The sequence below is a fragment of the Neolamprologus brichardi genome, chromosome 2 (assembly GCF_056152115.1).
Source record: "Neolamprologus brichardi isolate AB-2024 chromosome 2, ASM5615211v1, whole genome shotgun sequence".
In the NCBI taxonomy this organism is placed as follows: Eukaryota; Metazoa; Chordata; class Actinopteri; order Cichliformes; family Cichlidae; genus Neolamprologus; species Neolamprologus brichardi.
In genome coordinates this window covers 19404003-19423945 of record NC_142105.1, presented here as the reverse complement: position 1 = coordinate 19423945, position 19943 = coordinate 19404003, and the positions used below count along the sequence as shown (strand labels likewise).

General features: G+C 43.9%; 3 protein-coding genes across 3 annotated transcripts; 1 reads left to right on the top strand and 2 right to left on the bottom strand.

Moving 5' to 3' along the window:
- The first annotated feature begins 2256 nt into the window (after window positions 1–2256).
- On the top strand, window positions 2257–9025 carry LOC102781599 (integral membrane protein 2A-like). The gene is made up of 6 exons (XM_006781788.3): window positions 2257–2499; window positions 2848–2985; window positions 4868–5047; window positions 5144–5254; window positions 6047–6191; window positions 7785–9025. Exons 1-6 carry the CDS (start codon window positions 2428–2430, stop codon window positions 7877–7879), a joined length of 741 nt encoding a protein of 246 aa, XP_006781851.2. The 5' UTR covers window positions 2257–2427; the 3' UTR covers window positions 7880–9025.
- A 194-nt stretch (window positions 9026–9219) lies between these two features.
- Window positions 9220–11110, bottom strand: gpr174 (G protein-coupled receptor 174). The gene is made up of 2 exons (XM_006781787.3): window positions 10782–11110; window positions 9220–10203 (listed from the first exon to the last, which is right to left on the bottom strand). The coding sequence occupies exons 1-2, from the start codon at window positions 11079–11081 to the stop codon at window positions 9403–9405; spliced, it is 1101 nt and encodes a 366-aa protein (XP_006781850.1). The 5' UTR covers window positions 11082–11110; the 3' UTR covers window positions 9220–9402.
- A 4227-nt stretch (window positions 11111–15337) lies between these two features.
- Window positions 15338–19864, bottom strand: p2ry10 (P2Y receptor family member 10). Its single transcript, XM_035911427.2, has 4 exons — window positions 19545–19864; window positions 17002–17240; window positions 16743–16923; window positions 15338–16461 (listed from the first exon to the last, which is right to left on the bottom strand). The coding sequence occupies exons 2-4, from the start codon at window positions 17148–17150 to the stop codon at window positions 15628–15630; spliced, it is 1164 nt and encodes a 387-aa protein (XP_035767320.2). The 5' UTR covers window positions 17151–17240; window positions 19545–19864; the 3' UTR covers window positions 15338–15627.
- Between the last annotated feature and the right edge of the window lie 79 nt (window positions 19865–19943).

Here is a 19943-nt window from a genome sequence, read left to right as displayed (position 1 = left end):
GTGCTGTGAGGGAGCAAACGCAGCTTTAGAAGCTGATACTCATAGGAAAGACTCATTTGTCACCCTTGTCTCAGATCCACGTGTGTGTGTGTGTGTGTGTGTGTGTGTGTGTGTGTGGTGGGGCAAGGATCACTCAAAATTTTGGATGCTGTGAAGCAGCATCGCTGCTCATTCCCCGAGAGATCCGCTGCTCTGTTTCTCCATCTTCTTCTGCTCTCCCGTTCTCTTTGACCACTAAATGTTCTCTCACTGGAGGCACATGGTGATTATGGTGGATCCACATGAAGACATGTCAGTGACGTTATGAAGCACCGAGCAGCGTCTAACGTTTTGGGCTCAACAAAACCCTGTGGCCAGCTGTTACCATAGCAGTATTTTAGGGCTGTGTGTTTCTGTCTGCGCCGTGTGTGTGTGTGTGTCTGTGTGTGTGGTGTGTGAGCACCGAAAGGGACAAAGTCATTTGTCACTTGTGGTTTCACATGTCTGGTATTGAAATTGATGACAAATCTATGAGGTGTGTGTCTGTATGTGGGTTCATATTTACTGGCACGAGAGCCGGTGATGTCATGCATGAGAATGTCTTTGTGAAACCAGCCATGCCCCTGCAGACTCCCACACTGTGCTGACTTTGCAGGCGCAGGGTGTGCGTGTTGTGTACACATGTGCACGAGTGTAGCCTTATTGCTTTTGTTGGACGCTTGCTGCAGACCACAGGGGAACACTGGTGCTCAGACTCCCATCATACATGCCTGCCATCCACCATTATGACACTCTCCCACCTATGTGTGCTTATGCACCAAAAACACGGGTGTCCAATTGTGTTCAGCTGTGTTCAGTTCCACCTAGGAGGCGTGTTAGAAAGTTTGAGATCTAAACTGGATGGACTGCAACCTTAATCCGCCGCTAATCAGCTCCTCGGAAAACTCACTCAAGCATCAGACTCTGTAGATTGCTCTGCCTCTCCCGGCAAGTCCTTCTCAGTGTTTTTCCCCCCCAGTCATCACTTTACGTTCTACCCAAATCACTCTATTTCACCCCCCACCTGCTTCCATGCCTCTCCCACCCCACCTCACCCCCAGTCATCCCTTGTTTCCCTCCTGGAATGAGAATCCTGCTCTCTCCTCTGCTCTTTCCCCTCTCCTGCTGTTGTGTGTGATGCCGAGAAGCCCTCAGGATTACATATAAGTCTTTTGTTTATCATCTCAGCTATTACTGCTAATGCTGTCTCTCCCTCTCTCTTTTGCAGCGTGTGTGTGGCGTGTCCGTGCTACGCATGTGTGGGCAAGCTCTCAGATCAAACACAGCGTAAGACGAGCCCATAAACAAGCCTTCAGGACCACTTAGGATTTTCAGGCAGAGCCAGTGTTGAGGGGGCGTGCGAAGGGGGAGTAAGGTACAGAAATCAGCTGCTCTGTTTATGTACCTTTCAGTGGTGATTACCGGTCCAATCTGTCTGTTTAACAGAGCAAATATCAGAGCCTTGCAGAGTGTGTGTGTGTGTGTGATGCATACAGTTGCAGTGCAGAGGGTTGGAGAGATGCCACCGAGTTGCGTGGAGTTAAAGCGGCAGTACAGCAGTTAAGTGTTTATTTACTCATACGTACAAACCTAACTGAGAGAGAGGAAGCAGAGGGACCACCGCAAAACTGAGGATATGTGTCAGACATACTGTACGGCCTTGGCAGCGGCCCGTGTTTTGCACGCAGCGCAGTAAAAGCTGTGTACTGTGTGTGCTAATGCGAGTGGGCAGACACGCTGGCAGGTAGTGCCCAGCATGCAGGAGGGAATGTGTTTGCAGAGTGGAACATTCGCAGAGATGAATGAGCTGCATTATACACTCAGATATTATTTTTCATTGCATTACAGTGCAGTCGGTTGCGAGATCGAGTCGTTTGTCATGCAAGAAGTGAATGTAGGCAATGTAGCTGACTGAAAGTGTAAACAGTTGTGTCTTTGGGTGTCAGGTTCAATCTGATGAATGAATGGAAGCCCTTGCATGGGGAATTGTTTAGGTTCCACCTGCGGCCACTGGATGGCACCAAAACTATACAAACACACCAAGAAAAAAATAAAAGCTGTGGAGAGAAACTGCTAATAAATAAATTATGAAAGCGGTAAATGTTAAACCGCTACCTGTAGTTAAACTAAGGCAGGTCATGGCTGCCTGCGTATTCTGAGACTGAAGCATATTCTCCAGCCTGTTGTTTGTTTGTTATTTTGATTCCGCCACCCCCCCCCCCCCGCCACCCCCTGCAGTCACCGGAAGCGCTAGATAAAGCCGAGGCTGGAAAGTGCGTCACACAGCTGAGCTGCGGAGAATAAACGGAACCTGCAGTCTAGCGCCGCAAGTCCCCCTCCCCGGCGTCCTCCTCCTCTGTTATTTTTGTTTGCACAAGAAAAACCCAAGCTGACGTCTGTTCTTCCAGCATGGTGAAGATCGCCTTTAACTCGGCTCTGGCGCAGAAGGCGCTGGGCAAAGAGGTGCCAGCCGCTGTTAAGGTGAGCTAACGGTGCACAGCGCTGCGCCTGAGCCCGGTGTCCGACTTTAGCCTGGTAGCAGGCCTGCTGTGCCGGATCGGCCAGCAAAGCGTGTGGACTTCATCCATGTGCGCATTCACAGGGTTGTCGCGCATTGTTGTGCTAAGTGTGATTTGACACGCGGTGGTTTTGCGGTGATTTTTGCATAGCGCACGGAGTCAAATTGCACCTGGCGCAGGACACGATGGGACCGCCCATCTCCTGCACAGCTGTTTGTGTGCGGAGGACAAAGATGGGGTGGGATTAAGGGATTGTTTAATCAAAGCTGAATGTGAATGTCATGTTAATATGATGTGTGTGTGTGTGTAGGACCCTGAAGTGGCCTCTGCTCCAGTGGGCGCCGAGGGCTCCACAGGTCGCTGCCTGCTCACCTTGTTAGGCATCGCCTTCATCCTCAGTGGGCTCATCGTAGGGGGGGCCTGCCTCTACCGATATTTCACCCCAAAGGTGTGTGCGCGTGCGCTGCAGCTCATTCTTCGTGAATATTCTCTTACACATGTTACCATCTTTTAAAAAGGGGTTGCAAAGAGTGGGAGGGGAGGGGGTCTTATGAAATCAGAACATTTGATTAAAAAAAAAAAAGCATTTAAAATCCTAAGTCCTCCTCAAAGTAAGTACCTAAAGTGTGTGTGTATATGTGTGTGTGTGTGTATATATATATATATATATATATATAGATATATAGATATAGATATAGATATATGTGTGTGTGTGTATACATTAGGCCATGATTGTGGTTTCATAACTGTGCATAACACTTTAACGTTGCAGATCCTTATAGTAGATTCATTTTCTGGCCATCCTTATGCACGTGAGGCACATGCCACCACACATCCCACCAGCTCTGCAAGCAAGTCACTGAAACACGTAGAAAGTTAAACTACAACCCAAGACTATTTTACGTTATAACCTTTTCCAAATTGTTTAATTTTCACGTTGCAAATACAGGTCAGTGAAATCACCATGCACATATTGTAAAGGTTGGGGGAGGGGGGGGGGCATCTGTGAGGCAGTCTTTGCAGACTGCCTCTGGGAAATTAAGTAGCTGTATGAATTAATTTGGTTATCCACTGACGTTATCAGATATGTTTTCTTCCTCTCATAAACTGTCGCTGTCTAGAAGTGATGAAGAATTATTAACACTTGTTTGTACCGTTAGGAAACAGAGTGCTATTGTTCACTCCTTTTCATGTTTAGAGAAAGTGCAGACTTCACCTTTTTTTCCCCAGTTGTTGTGTTGCCAGTAGGAGGGTCTTAGAGTCAATGAGATGAGGCAACCCCACACCCATGCAAATGAAGCAAAGCGAGGTGGGGGGAGAGCAGCGTGTGAAACTGTAACTGTCAGTATGTTGCTTGAGAAATTCTGATAAAATTGAGCTTTCTTCCGGAGATTTCATCACAAGAATCTGTTGCTCTGAATGTTGTCGTGTTTTGATCTCAGCTGTTTCCTCACTTCTAAGCTTTGAAACTGTAGTGACACATGATACACAGAAAAAGATAACAATGCAGCAAAACTCAATGGTCCAGTTTGTGCATTTGCACAGCATTGAAGTGAATCTTGGACTAAAGTGGAGAAACCCTTGCAATAAGAATCCATATCAATAATAGGTGCTGCCCCCTCTGTTCATTTCATTCTGTTTGAAAGTATGATTCTTTTGATTGGATGCTCTTTGCAAACAAAAGGTTAGAGCACCGGGTGGGCGGGGCTTCTGACATCTCAGCCAGAGCCAGTGTGCCATAATTATCAGCATAATTATCACAATTTGATTTGCAGGAAAATAAATGCCTCACATATGCCAAAAATGTTACTGGAATTCTTTATTATCAGTGCCATGTGGAGAGTGAGTGTGTAAGCATAAGCTTAAAACCTGATATTAAAAAAAACTATGATCAATAGTCATGGAAAAACTGTAGGCTTGTTTGTGTAAACGAAGTCCTGCTATATGCCGTGATGTAACTGTGCTGGAACCAAGCAGAACATACATGCTTTGGCTCCCCCTGGCAGCCTGAGCTTCCTCGACAGCTGCGTGATGGTTTTTCAGTAGTTGGTGCAGTTTGTGAAACGTGAACTTTAGACAGGAACAGAACACACAGGTTCACAGCTGATATTGCAGATTCACAGTAATACCAGATGATGCGTCTGTGGTTGTAGAGGCAAATCCCAGCTGCACCGCTGCTTGAAAATAAAATAACACTATTACGGTGCGTTTTCTTTCTTTTTTTTCTTTTTTTTTTCTTTTTTTTTGTAAAATGTACATAAGCCAAGGTTCCAGTGCCCCCACCTCAATTTATATGTTCTTAAGACTAAATGAGATGCATTCTTCATCAGAGGATGTATCATGGCGCGATGGAGTTCAGAGACGTGTCGTCCGGAGCAGAGAGCCAGCCTTACTACTTGCCGCGAGTGGAGGAGGAGGTGGAGATCTCTGACAACATCGCCGTCATCAGCGTCCCTCCTCCCCGCTTCAGGCCCGGAGACCCCGCTTACATCCTGCACGACTTCAACAGGGTGAGGATTGTGGACTCTGTCACACTTGGCGCAGCTCGGTGGATGATTTCTGCTGCTCTAAATTCTTTCCCGATGATTTCATGTGTGTGTGAGCAGAAGCTGACGGCCTATCTGGACCTGACTCTGAGGACCTGCTTTGTGATTCCCCTGAACACCTCAGTAGTTCTCCCCCCTCAGGACCTCATTGACCTGTTCTCACAGCTGATGGTGAGTACGGTCCCTCCTAGCAGGACCTGAAGACACAGATGAAAGTCCAGACTTGGATGACGGACAAACCGAACACATAAGTCTTGCTAAAGCTCATGCACAGGCGCTGATATTGAGGACAAAACAGGAAATTCAGGGATGTGTTGTCATTGCACAGACTGTCTGCTCTTTAATCCTTCTCAAATCTGTTATATCTTTAATTTGTACATATGAAAAAAATCTTCACCTGCCAGTAAGTATGAATGTGCTAGGTGTCCTTACAGCATGTAGGTTTTAAATATTGGCTAAACTGTAAAGTTCCTGTAATTCAGTTTTCTATTATTCACTGGCAGAGACTAGCAGAGACTATGCAACAATATCAGCTTAACTGAAACGTAGGTTCTTGACAGGAAAGTAAAGATGATAAATGAGCGACTGTCACCCACAGGCTTGTCCCCTTCTTCCTTTATTCATGCAGTAAACTAGAAGTACGCTGCATTTATACTGCATACTTGTATTCAAAAAGTCTCCATATTCTAATAGGGACTTTTTAAAAATCATTGATGTAGTGTTGGGTAGTTTTAGCATGTGAAGGTGGAAAAAGCTTGGCCGAGTTTAGTTTGCTTAGTGAGGAAATCAGGAAATTACAACACTTGGTGTAGAGTTGTTTCACAAATCTAGGGATGATTCATCACCTTTTTAAAAAAAAATTATTCAGTTTTCACTGATCTGTTTTATCTGGTGGAAGATCAAAAGTAATTTTTTAATTTAAAAAGGTGCCCTGACAGTCTCATGTTCTGGTCTTTGTTCCAGTCTGACTCTTACCGCAGCTACCTGGTGCACGAGGACCTGGTGGTGACGGAGCGCATTGATGATGTCAAACCCCTGGGCTTTTATATCCGTCGTCTTTGTGATGGAAAAGAAACGTACAGAATGCAGCGCCGTGCCAGCCTGCCAGGTATAGATGTGGGGGGAAAAACCTCTGATTAACATGCAGCTCTGTGGCAACCCCTCAGAAATAAGGGTGCAGACCAGAGGAACTTGTGTATATACCATGCATGTCTTTAACTGTATTAAGCTGTAATATATAATCCTCTTTAATCTTTATATTACTTAATTATATTATTTAATCTTTAATTACAACATCACTGCTGTTATGCAAGATTTTTTGCTTTACTCAGCAAGTGCAAACTGAACAGTTTGAGTTTGCAACTTTTCTATCCTGTGCTTGTCTCGTATTTTAGAAAGGAAGCTACTTGGCTGACATAAGCTCTTTCATTTTTTTTTTTTTTTGGTCAATCTGGTTATGGTTAGGATAAATAACCAGAACATCAAAATTAATGTCTGTATATAAAATATATCTGAAACTGGACTTTGTCTTACAGTTTCAGGATCATTTGCATTCATGACTACATGTAGAGCTGTTAAGTCATAAGCTAACATTAGCGGTAGCTAATGGTAATAAATAACCACACAGTCAAAATTAGTTCTTGTATTTAAAAGACGAATGCCCCCAACAGGACTGTGCTCTTTAGTTTCAGGACTACAGGTTTGTAGTCATGAGTTAAGCTTTTTGGTAATACCGTGGTGCTGCTTAGTCATAAGCTAACATTAGCGGTAGCTAATAGTAATAAATAGCCACACAATGAAAATTAGTGCTAGTATTTAAAAGACAGACCCCACCAACATGACTGTGCTCTTTAGTTTCAGGACTACAGATTTGTAGTCATGAGTTAAGCTTTTCGGTAATATTGATGTAGTAGTGTTGTCAATTAATCAGCTAACATTAGCGCTAGCTAATGGTAATTAAATAACCACACAGTCAAAATTAGTTCTTGTATTTAAAAGACGGATGCCCCCAACATGACTGTGCTCTTTAGTTTCAGGAGTACAGGTTTGTAGTCATGAGTTAAGCTTTTCAGTAATATTGATGTAGTAGTGTTGTCAAGTAATCGGCTAACATTAGCGCTAGCTAAAAAAATAGCCAGACCATGAAAATTACTGTACTGTACTGTATTTCACACTATCTATTTATAAAACTGTATGAGCTAGCTTGTTTAGCAGAGTGTTAGTGTAATTTACTATGATTCTATCTTTTGGCTAACAGAAACAGCTTTCAAACAAAATATGCTGACCACAACATAAATGAAGCAAGCTGTCACATAATGCAGCTACAACTTTAGGCCTTCATACATTTCTGATGGTTGAGTTATATAAACATGTATCCCTGTATAGTTCTTATCAAGGATGAAGTTAGCTGCTGACATTGATAACTTTTTATTTACTAGGTACACATTAATATTGATTTTGGAGTCACTAATCACTATGGCTCAAACAGAAACTGCTGACTTATCAAGTAGATGCATAAATTATACAGTGTTAAACACACTTTGGTTAGAAACCAAATAAGAGGACGAGTGTAAACAGGCACCAACCATGCTTGACACATCTTCCTAAATGTAGTTGTGTTTGAAATGTGTCAAACACGCCCACGGCTGAATATTGAGATGAATACTTAGCACTGCTGCTTATCTGTCTTTTTATTTGTCAGGTGGAGGCATCCAGAAGCGCTCTGCGGACGAATGTTTCACCATCCATCACTTTGAGAACAAGTTTGTGACTGAGACCCGCATCTGCAAGGCTTAAGCATGAATATAGGTCATAGAGAGCGAGAGAGGGTAGGTGGGAGTGGGCGGTGAAGGGAACAGCAGAAAGTTACTTCTGTACAAAACTCTTTCCAGTTTTTGCCTCCCCTGCTTTTAATCTAGTGTTGAGTGAATTTAAGTTGCAGCATTAGAGCCTAGCCCCCTTCTCCTCTGATGTACTCCCTCAAACCCGTGATATGTCACAAGTGCGTAAGTATTCACTAGCTAGTCTTGTACTGGTTATTACTTTAAGTCAGTAAGCTAAAGTTAGATATACAAGTTTCATTTATTACGTTGCTTTCTGTTTTGTTGCTGTAGTTTCCTGCAGACAGATCGTATTGATGTTACTATATAACGACACATCCGCCTCATCCAGAGCAGAGCTATTAGTCATCCTACTGAATATTCTAGTGAGATCATATTAGGCGTGTGTTGCGTCAACCTCCTGTCGCCGCTCTGACCCGGGTGCACGGTGCAGGTTCGACCAGGTATTTGTATTCTGTTACAGAGTGATATAGCACAAGTCAGCATGGAGATGTCTGGTACAGTATACATGTAACATGCTTGTCCGTGGATGGTAACGCAACGCTCTCAGTCACCACTGTTTGTAGATATCCCCCAGAGTACCGCTGTGTGATGACTTTAGTGTTACCGATGGTCTCATACCTGATGGGAAACAGTCCAGCACCCTTACAATATATGACCAGTTTTTGTGTTTGTGTTTCAAACTTCATGCGTGATCCTAAACCAGAGTGATGAGCTAACAATGAATAAGCTAAAGGGAAATTTCACTTAATTTGACTTGAAAACAGTCGGTTATCTAATTTGACTATTATGCATCCGTAGTGTTATAACACGAGATGGCTCCCTGTGATCTTTACACACATCGTGTGCTTAAATGGAAAACAGTCGTCCTTGATTTCTGAAGTCTGTCGAGCACATTTTAAGTCATTTTTTAGTGATTTCCTACTTGATGCCTGCACAGAGAGACAATCAACAGGAAGTGTGTTTGTAAAGATGGGGTTTCTGTCTCTGCTTTTTAATTGAATACTAGAAGATATTAGGGGGGGGAACGCCCAATGTTGTGTGCAACTACTGAACTGAACTCCACTTTGTTGTTTGAATAAAGTTGCATTTCTTTACCTACTGAACGTCGCAGTGGCTTTGTTATTATAATGGCGGTGAAAGCGGCACCAACACTAACCCTTTTATCATCCTGCGAAGGACATCGGGTTATCAAAACACTGGATCTGGAGGAAAACTGTCGCTGCGTTTCGGGGTTTTCCTCTCTTTCACTTGCTGACACTACTCGCCCTTCGAGGAAATGCAAATTGAGAGGGGGAAGGGGGAAAAAAACATTTATTGAGAAATAAATAGGTTTAAAAAAATAACATTTTAAAACTCTACTTCCATATTTTCACATTCCCGTTTCAGCATAAATGTTATTTCCATAGTTTGCAGGAAGTTGAAGTTTGCATAGTCTTCAGTCTCAGTGGTTGCGGGGAGGCTGTTGCCACCAGCAGTTTAGTCCTCCTCTTCGTCCTGTTCTCCGGTTATACAGGACAGACGCCGGCTGAGATGTATGCTCTCCGGTATCTCTGGCTTGCTCAGTCGCCTCCAGAATTCATCAGTAGTGAAATAGTACATGATAGGGTCCAGGCTGCAGTTCAGGCTGGCCAGGCAGAGTGTGACCGGGTGACTTCGAAGAACCAGTTTCTGAAAGTCACAGCTGGTAACTTTCTTAGCTTTGACCATAAGGTCGAGAGGCATCGTGGCGTGGTATGGTACAAAGCACACTAAGAAGACTACAGCACAGCTTAGTATCATCCTCAGCGCTCTCTTTTTCTCCCCTCTGTCAGAAATAGCATTTGCTGTATTTTCCCGAAGGCTCCAAATAGTCATGCACGTGCAGCCTAGCACCAAAACGAGAGGGACGAAGAAGCCGAACAGCTCTAGTAAAATCAAGAGGGCCCACATTGCCGAAGGACCGATATCCTTCCGCAGAGGCAGCTCCGTGAAACACTTATTTGTGTCGTTCCTTTCGGGCAAGGAAGGATCGTGTCTGAGCAGAGGGAATCCGAGGCAGACGGTACAGATGATCAGCCAGATGATCCCACATATTAACACGTCTCCTTTTTGTCGACCCGAGTTGTACAACAGCGGACGCATGATGAGCTCACAGCGACGTATGCTGACGAAAACCAGGAAGTAGATGGAGGTATACATGTTGACGTACTTGAGATAGAAGCAGAACATGCAGAAGAAATACCCAAAGGGCCAGGAGTTATTCAGGTAGTAATAGATCCGCAGAGGCAAAGAGAGCACCTGAGGAGAGGCCAGAGTGACAAAATTGAAGGCAGAGAACAGCAGGCAAATGCTGATGTACATATTTGCTCTTTGGCGATGATAGTAAGGGGCTCGCTTGGTTATCTAGTAAACGGAAACATTTCTAAATAGATTTTTAAAATAAAATCCTCCCAATTAGGCAGTTCATTGGAATAAAGAGATGAACTTCTGTAGTTGTTGTGTTCTATGATGGAAGTTTTTTCTTGTGGTTGGAATTCTCCCACAACTCTGCCAACATCTAAGAGTCATTTTGTTTTTTTGACTTCCCAATTTAGTACATGAAAGCAGAACAAAAACTAAAGAGGTCATTACACTAATTTGCTTTATTGCAGTTTTAAAACCGTATTGTAGGATCAGCATTACAACACTAAATGTAACTATTAGAGGCACGAGTAGTGTAACAAGTACTTCTTGCATGCAAACTTCTTCCCTGATTAAAGCTTGACCCCTGAGGAGGGCTATGTGGTCACTTAACCACACAACCACATCATGTGACTTCACAGTAATGGTTTAAACTAGAAAGTAAGTGCGAAATACGACTAAAGAGGATTTTTTACCTGCAGTAGGTCGGCCACAGCCAGGTTCATCATGAACACCACGGCCTTCTTGGTCTCTCTGATGTAGGCCCTGAACACCCACAGCGCCAGCACGTTACCCAGCAGGCCCGGTGCTAAGATCACACTGTACACCACGGCATACAAATGGTGCTGGTAGTCTATTATCTCACTGGTATTGGAGCAGTTCATATTAGGAGAACTGACATTCATGTCAGTGTTAAGATGAGCTGCCTTGCAAACCAGCAGGAAGCTTGTATCAGCAGAGCTGCTTGTAGTCCGGTGACGGGTTGGTTTGAGCATCCATGCCGCTGGTTACATCATGCTGCAGCCCGTGCAGCTGGTACTCTCTGCGGCATGTCAGACAGAGGAAGAATGTCTTTTAAGTTTTTGTCCAGCGCTGATGTGTCCTCCAGGCTTCTCTGCAATCCCCAAAAAGTCTGGTGGTCTGGTAGAGGAAAGAAAAGTAAGTTAAGTTAGTGTAGTCGGAGGTGGAAAGTGTTACCAGAAAGAGGAAGAAAAACAACAAGAAGGTTTCTGTGCTGTCACCTCACACCAAGAGGTTCTGTCTCTGCCTGTGTTTTCTCACACACTGTAGTACAAATCAGCTCTTGACAGCAACACAGTTGAGTTTTAACTGCTTTATCTTTTGCCCAGTGCAGCATGGGGATATTAAAGTTACTGTTTTGCATGTTGCATAGATAGCCATCAGAATTGGAGAAGGAACATTTTTAGATGAGACACAGATGACATTGTGCTCGGCGGCAGCACCTGCCAGCTATAATCTCCCATGTGTTTTTATGAATAACGTAATTAATCAATGATCCTTGATAGCAGTGTTTTTGCAGTGCCCTTTGCAGCAAGCGTGCAAACCCGCAGAGAAGTCGGTAAAATCCCCCACGTGCTGCTTCACTGCCGAGCATTATGGTGCCTGCACTGAGTCTGTGTGAAATAACTACGGCGCAAGGCATCGAAGTGAAACTAGCGTGGTTAGCGCAGGCAGACCAGGCAACTGGTTAACAGCCCAGATCAAGGAAAAACCTGTCACTAAAGGGCACTTTGAGATGAGGAGCAGCACTGCGGGTGGTTTTTCGATGTAGGTGACGCCTGTAACGCGCTTCTTTTTTTCCCTCCTTCTTTGTGACATACACACAGAGCAGAAAATGAAAGTAATAGAGATGAATTTTTAAAGCTTTTAGATGACCTTCAACTTAGATTATCTTCAAATGCTTTCAGTTCAAATGGAAATAATAATGTTAGGGACTGAACGGCCTATAGGTGCACACACCCACAGCTATAAACTTTAGTGCGTGTAAACCAGTTTAAAATTATGTTTTTTTACTTACTCGTTGAACTGTTGTCATCCTCTTTTTGATCAGCTTTTGTTTCTTGTTATCTTATTTCTAATGAGACTTATCAGACCCTAGCAAACCTAGGAACAATGTGGTGTTGCGATCTTCCACATACCTAGTACCCAGACACCTGCTATGCTCAAATAAACACCTGCATGTGTTTATTTCTGGCCTCCATTAGTCCATTAATCCTCCATCAGTTTAAAAGGGACACTGTTTATCATGTGGACCCTTAGTTCATACACTGTCTTCCTCCCTTCCCCCTCTCTTTAAGCTAGCTTTCTTCTGATTCGCTGCTCCTTGCAACCAAAAGGTTTGAATAGCTGGTGGGTGGAGCTGCTGTGCTAACAGCATTGGGATAATTTTCAGTGACATTATCCAGAGCAAAAAGCAGTGAAAAAAAGAACAGAAACTGTGTTTAGAGTATTCTGAAGCCTGAACTTTGACTCACAGGGATTAGTAATGCGTACTCTGATGTCATTATTTGGACCTTTGGCCTTGTTTAGCACTATGAGAACACTATATATGTATGGCAGAATGTTAGCAAAGCATATTAGACCTACTTTAACCAGTTTCAGGACATATCAGGATCATTTATGAACCATTTTATCAATGTGAAAATGCAAATCAGCCAGTAAAATATTGTCCATATTTGACAAGAAACTTACTGCCACGTAAACTGTTCAGAACAGCATTTTTTGTTTTGTTTTTTGCACCTACTATACTCAAAACACGCAGCAAAAAATGTGTAGCTATTTTCGTGCGTGAGGGGGAAATGGCACTTGCCAAAGACAAGACAAACAGTGGTTAACTAACTTCTCTTAGTTCTCTTTACGGGCTCCCTCAGCAGGTTTTTATACACGATATTCGCGTTCCTGTTGCTTAACTAAAAGAACGCCACATTTCTTTACAGGGAAATGACTAAATATAGCGGCACATTTGACTACATTTGAATGCATACATTTGGCTGTTAGCATTATACTGCTGTTTCAGCTGCAGCAGTAAAAAGATGGCACGGTTTGAGTATCGCCTTCTCACCCGTGTGTCTGCCCTCCCCTAAAGAGTCACGAGATAAATTCTGCGTGGGAGTAAAATGATTAATAGGGTGGACCTTTTTAGAAAAAAACAAAAAACCTTTATTTGGGAATATATTTTTACTTTCTTCAATGGTAAAGCTATTTTTTTGTTAGTTTGTACTCTTCACAGCTTGGCTCCCAAACTGTTTTTGTAAGCGGTTACAAGCCAAAGAAGTTTAGGCAGCAGTCTTTTGATAATGACCCGTTTAGTAACTTGTACCTTTAGCAGTGTGTAAGTAAATGTAGCGGCGTATAAACAGCGATCCCTGCCTGGGATGTACCAGTGTAAATGTATAAAGTAGTATTTGGGCCTGAACTTAACTCCTCACAATCATACACAAACAAACAGTGGAATTTTATTTGTAAAAAGGGGGAGTATGCTAAGCTTGGACTGCTTCTCAGCTCCCTGACTGCCTTTTATGCTCAGGCCGAGGCCCCAGTAGACCGTCAGCCCTCGGACTGCCTTTTAACTCAGTGACCGCTGACCTGTGTGTTACTGTTTGAAAATGATTCTCCACTTATTACTCTCACTTATGCACGTACCATGTGCTTCCTTCCAAGGCTGTGTGTTGATTTGTATGATGTGCAAAAGGCCAATCTGTGACAAGCTCTCGTTTCCTTCTCGCAGCAGAGGCTTTGACATGTATGTACAGGAGTCAAACCGAGACCATCTGTTGTGAAAGTAACATGTTTACGGTAACGCGCGTCGGGATCAAGCTGAAATTTCCATCTAACCGAGAGAAGTGAGCTGTATTTAAAAAGATAAAGATAAAAAGAAAAGGCAAGTGCTGCTCCCCTACCTTAGGACTCAGTAGTTTTCATCAAGTCTTGCCAGTGGAAACACATAATCTCATCTGCTGTGATTCACCTCCGTCTGTGGGCTGCTGGCATGTAAGCAGCTTTCCGAAGATCTGACCTCGTGTTTCAGAACCAAAAACGCTGCCGGTGAGCATCGGGGTCCCTCCACGTGTGTGTGCCCTGTTCAGATACACAAGAAAATATGCCGTGATCTCCAGGAAGTCCACTGACACTGACAAATAAAGACCAGACACCCCAATACTGGCCCTCACACACACACACACACACACACACACACACACACACACACTTCAACATAACAGGCATTCCACACACTGGAGAAACAAAGTCCCCCATGAGCCATGACTCCACATAGAAAGTATCCACACACAAACCCCCACACACTCGCTACTTTCTCCGAACACTTCTGAACATTATTAGCAATTAATAATCATCCTCTCACCTCTGTCTTTAAAGATGCTGGAGAAACGAAAAGCAGATAAGACCGAGGCATCAGACGAAAAACTCCATCCTCCTTTCTCCTCCTCTAACACTCTTTAATTTCAGCGTCCCGCCTCTTTCTTTCTCTGCCTCTCTTTCATTCTACCTCTCTATCTATCTTTCATATCCATTAACTTTTGTCTTCACTCGTACTCTTTCCTGTTTTGATTTCTTATCTATCACTCGTTGCATGTGTGTCACCCGTCTGTGTGTCTGCTGTTCTGGGGATTTTAGCATGCACACACACACAGACACACACACAGAGGGCTTCCTGTGAGCGTAGGGGTGTGGTTTACAATAATTTTCTTTTGACACTTCTGCTATTACACTCTTAGTTGCCATTTCCTTGTGGACAAAGTCAACACGCACTTTTTTTTGTTTTATTGACAGGACATCAAAACAAAATCAATCAAAAATAAATATTTACACCAAAGCCACGACGCAAACTTTCACAAGTTGCAATGTGACACTCTCAGAAAGCAAACGCTAAACTTTGATGCGTGTGAGAACAGAGAAACGAGAGGCAGGTGCATTTTGGTGGATGATTCATTCTTGGTAGATTTCCTTAGGTGGGCTGCATTTGTGCGTCTGGGGGCTGATGTAGACTCAGAGTTGGCTCAGGCTTGGCCTGTACAGATGGGTGGGTGGGGGGCGCCTGACAGTTACTGGTTTCAGAGCTGCTGTAACTGCTGCCAACTGCCTTCACCACTTTGCATTCTGAGAGGAAGTGAAGCAAAAATGAGCTGGCACCTGTTTTCACATTTTACCTGAAAGAAAAAAAGTCCAACTCGCAGTGAAGAAACAAACATCAGAGCCAGAGATGAGACTTAAAGCTTTTAATGGGAGTGCATTTCACATACAGCTTTTATTACATAGCTTATATCAAGTTTTATACACACAAACTGAAACATTGGGCAGCGTTTACGATACTGTCTGCATGTTGGAAGATGTTTTCTGCTTGCTTTAGAGGAGGCGGGCTTCACACAACTCAGGTCAATGTCTTTTGGGTTGTTTGTGTTCAGACAGCTGCAACATGTCAGATGATCATATCCAGCTTGGACCCGGTGTCAGTCGGCTTTAAAGTTCAACAGAATCCTTCATGGACTTTTCCTTTGAGCAATGCTACTCCCTGTATGAGGAGGTGCTCATGAGTCTGCTCTGCAAAGGACACTGGGTCGGTGAAGTGGTCGGGGAAGAGATGGAGGACGAGAAGGAGGAGGTGCGCCTTTTGAGGTGCATCCTAAACTCGGCTGTAAGAAAGTAATAAAGGATGGGGTTGAAGCAGCAGCTCAGGCCCGCCATGCACAGAGACACTGGGTGAAACTGGAGCACCACCCTTCTGACGGTGCAGCTGGACACGATACTCTGCTTCACCATCAGGTAGAGCGCGAAGTTGAGGTGGTACGGAGCGAAGCAGAACAAAAAGAGAATGAAGCAGCCCACCACCATCCGCAGAGCACGCCGCTTCTCGCCATTTGTCTGCTTTTCATTCGGTTTCTCCGCCTGGCAGTTGGAGGTGACTGAGTGGAGGCGGCTGCGTGCTGAGGAGTTGAAGGAGTTGTGCTGATCCTGGATCTGCTTCTCCTTGAGTGACCAGAAGATGCGGACGGTGCTGTATGACATGCATGCTAGAGGGATTAGGAAACCACACGCCTCAAGAAAGACCAGCATGGTGATCGTCACCGAGAGAGGAGGTTGGCGCATGGGCAAGTCTTTAAAACAGCCCGCCGAAGTGGCGTTGGAGTCTAAACTCTGTTTGGTGACACCTAAGGGAAACTGGGCATGGGTGCTGTTTAATACTTTGTTGTTGCTACTCCGCATCAGGATAAAGGGAGAGCAGCCCAGACCAACCACAACCCACACGACAAAGCTGATCAGCAGGTCATAGCGACGCCGCCACCGTCGAGCCGTGAACGGCTTCCGCAGGAACAGACACCTCTGCATGCTGATGCACACCTGAAATCAGAGAGAAATGAAAAGAAGCTACTTTGTTATATATTCTGAGGCACAGGAAGCAAAGCAGCTCCAAGAAGGAAGACAGAGGCTTTCATTCAAATCACTTTCTGCTTTGGAGTTTGATTTTTAAAACAAAACCAACAACAAAAGTGCTTTGTACTGACATTTGACTGATTTTAAATATAATGAAAACTAGAAAGATCTCATTTGATTATCCTTGTTCCCTGTGATGAGCATTATCAGGAAATTCAAGGCTTGCTTTCCCTAAACTGCCTGCTTACCAGGAACACTATAGCGGCGTACATGTTGAGATATTTCAGGTAGAAGCAGAACAAGCAGAGGCCGCGTCCAAAGGGCCAGGTGTGCGTGAAATAATAATAGATCCTGAGGGGCAGAGAGAGGATGTGGGCCAGGTCTGCGATCGCCAGGTTTATCATGAAGATCACCGCCTTGGTCTTCTTGCTGTTAAACGGCACATACAGAGAGAGTTAGTGATAATGTACCTGAAAATCTAAAGGTGTGAACTTGTATGAGTGTTACCTGATGTATCTGAGGAGGACCCAGAGTGCAGTGGTGTTGAGCAGCAGCCCGGGTATGAAGAGAATCAGGTAGAAGTAGGTGTATATCACGTCCATTTTCTGATTCCAGACCGTTTCATTGTACTTGCATTCAGTCATATTGGTTACCATTTTTCTTTTCCCCTCACAGTGACACCGATGATTTAACCAAGCGTGCCTTTCCTTTGATCATAATTTTTTTTGCTGAAGTACCTTTGACAGCTGAAAGGCAGAGGAGAACTTGTGAAACATCCGATGCACATACCACGTTGCGCTTTATCTTTATTTTCATAATTTGCCCTTAATAAAAATCTCGTAGCCTGCGCGTGGAAAGAAAAAAGCTGAACAGTGCTTCATGTTTCCTGTTATGTTGTTGCGAAAGTTGAAACTAAAAGTTTGCTTTGAAAACTGGAATCAGCAGCTGGCTGAGCAACAGTCAACGGTGAACCTACATTTTCACTTTGGCAGGTGTGAAGCCTCCTGCAGTATGACACATACTTTGTAGCTTTATTTTATTTATACAGCGCCAAATCACAACAGCAGTCGCCTCAAGATGCTTTATATTGTACAGTAGATCGTACAATAATAGATACAGAGAAAAACCCAACAATCATATGACCCCTTAAGAGCAAGCACATTGGTGACAGTGGGAAGGAAAAACTCCCTTTTAACAGGAAGAAACCTCCGACAGAACCAGGCTCAGGGAGGGGCGGGGCCATCTGCTGCGACCGGTTGGGGTGAGAGAACTGAATGACTGCAAACATCTATATGTAAAAAAGTATCAAGTGTATTTAGATGAGATGATGTAATCGTTGAGTCTAAAAGTGAATGTGTGGCAGGGCGTGGCCTGCGGTGCCGTGCAGAGGAGGCGGACGCACCTGCGCGGCATCCGCAATCACGCCCGCCGATATAAATATTGTACTGGGTCCTGTGGTGGTGGTTGTTGTTGTTATGTTGAGCTGGCAGCGGGAGAGCTGCCAGCTCTGAGTGCGAATGTGCAGCAACCGTGAGGGATTAATAAAAAAAAAAGTATCAAAATGCCACTGGGTCTGCCGTGGTTGTTTACAGAATGTTAACGACTCATTAAAGGGGCATTCCATGAATTCAGTTCATCCACTTTCATTCGTTGCTGTTGCTCCTGACATCATCATCCCGATGATGTCATTAGCACTACAGGAAAAAAATTTTAAGAGTTTGGCTTTTGCTTGAAAATCAACCGGGGCATTCATTTCATGCTATTTGAATCTGTTAGCCACTTTGCAACCCACCTCAGCGATCCCTTTCATGCTGCAACATCAACACCTGCTCTATCCTATGTGCTGCTCCTCGTTTCACCTCAGTGTGCACATGGAAAGGCAGAGGGAGGTGTGTCCTCCTAGATCAGCTAAAAATAAATTGCTACAAGTAGAAATATCAGTCTTCCTTCACTATATTTGTTCCTTACTGATCAGTCAGGATATCCCCACCTTTCTTCTTTGGGGCTTGTTTGTGGGAATTTCTAAACAGATTTTGAAGCAGATGTAGCTGCTTTCTGGAGATAAGTGCCGTAAAGTCTGTTGGGCTGGTAAGCTGCAGACCCAGATAAAAACAAGGTGTCATAAAGCAGCAGCCAGCAAAACACAGAAAAGGCTTGCACTAATGGCATACAGCAAAATGACAACAATTTTATATATGAAGTAATTTTGGTCATCACAGCCAAGCTAATATGAAAAAAAATGATTCAGTTAGATTTTTCTCCCCATTCTTGTATGATGGTTAATTGTTTAACTTATGTGTTTTTATATGAGAACGCCATGAAAAAGCTGTTAAAGTGAAAATAAATCAAAAATTGCTTAGGACGGCAGCAGGAAGTGACCGGAAGAAAGATCAGGGACTGGCTCTGCTTATCACGGGAGGATCATCCTTCCTCTAACATCATTATAAGTCCGCACCCTTTCCTACACTAGGCCCACGAGGGGAACACAGTAATAGTGGTTGTTTTTTAAACTGCTTTACCAGATTCAGGCCTGTTTAGACTTGTCTGACAGCTGCTGAGACACTCAGTTTAAAAAAGCTCCCTGATGATGCCTGTATGATAAAGAGTTGTGTAATACTATCTGAGGAGTTGTGCTTAAGGAAATTACAGAAACCGAGAATTAATTTTCATGACACACCATGAAACACGTGTAAAGAGTTTCTTATATCTGTTAAACGTGCTAACATAAAATATCAAATTGATATGATTAAATATTGGTGGTAGAGTAACTGGTGATTCGCTTTAGCCAACATCGAAACAAAAACAACAATAACGATAACTTTTTTTTCAGTGTATCAGAAATTTCAAAGTCTTTATATCTTGTGACACAAAAGCTTTCGTATGCACACGGCGACACATATACATTTCCAGATTTAAGATTAAATGCAAAGTGAAAGCACTAATAACAGTCCGTTAACTTCAGCAAAATTCAAAGCATGACTCTGACCGCAGGGCACAGCAGCATGACGCCCTCACAGACATGTCTACACAAACAAACACTGTGTCAATACCTCGTTTCTTGTGCCTCTAAATCACCCGCATAGGCAGAAGGTAGAGGTCAGAGCCAGGAGCGACCGCGTGGAGCATCGCGCACACTTTCTACAAAGTCCTCCCGCTGTGCAGCAGAAAAAGGAGTCAACAGGTGCCGAAAGAAGAATCTGCCAGCGCACTGCAGGTGAAGACAGCATGAAGCTGATGGTGATGTGATATGAGAGTGTTTGCTGGAGGTGGCGGGATCTGGTGTCACTTGTTCTCTGACTCAACTAGCTGCCAGTTTTGAAGGGAAGGGGAAGCTCTGCCCTATTGCGTTTGAGTGTGTTTCTGCAGTTTGCGACGTCGTCACTAGTGCTTAGCAACGCACGTAAGAGCTAAGACGAGCAGAGTTGGACACACATGTGGTTAAACCAAAT

Coding starts and splice junctions, on each gene's coding strand:
- p2ry10 (XM_035911427.2), bottom strand. CDS start 17,150: ATGGTAACCAATATGACTGAATGCAAGTACAATGAAACGGTCTGGAAT. Junction 16,924..17,001: donor GTCCTCCTCAGATACATCAG/GTAACACTCATA, acceptor GCCGTTTAACAG/CAAGAAGACCAAGGCGGTGA. Junction 16,462..16,742: donor ACGCCGCTATAGTGTTCCTG/GTAAGCAGGCAG, acceptor CTCTGATTTCAG/GTGTGCATCAGCATGCAGAG.
- LOC102781599 (XM_006781788.3), top strand. CDS start 2,428: ATGGTGAAGATCGCCTTTAACTCGGCTCTGGCGCAGAAGGCGCTGGGC. Junction 5,048..5,143: donor TCCTGCACGACTTCAACAGG/GTGAGGATTGTG, acceptor GTGTGTGAGCAG/AAGCTGACGGCCTATCTGGA. Junction 6,192..7,784: donor GCGCCGTGCCAGCCTGCCAG/GTATAGATGTGG, acceptor TTTATTTGTCAG/GTGGAGGCATCCAGAAGCGC.
- gpr174 (XM_006781787.3), bottom strand. CDS start 11,081: ATGCTCAAACCAACCCGTCACCGGACTACAAGCAGCTCTGCTGATACA. Junction 10,204..10,781: donor CTGTGGCCGACCTACTGCAG/GTAAAAAATCCT, acceptor GCCTCTCCTCAG/GTGCTCTCTTTGCCTCTGCG.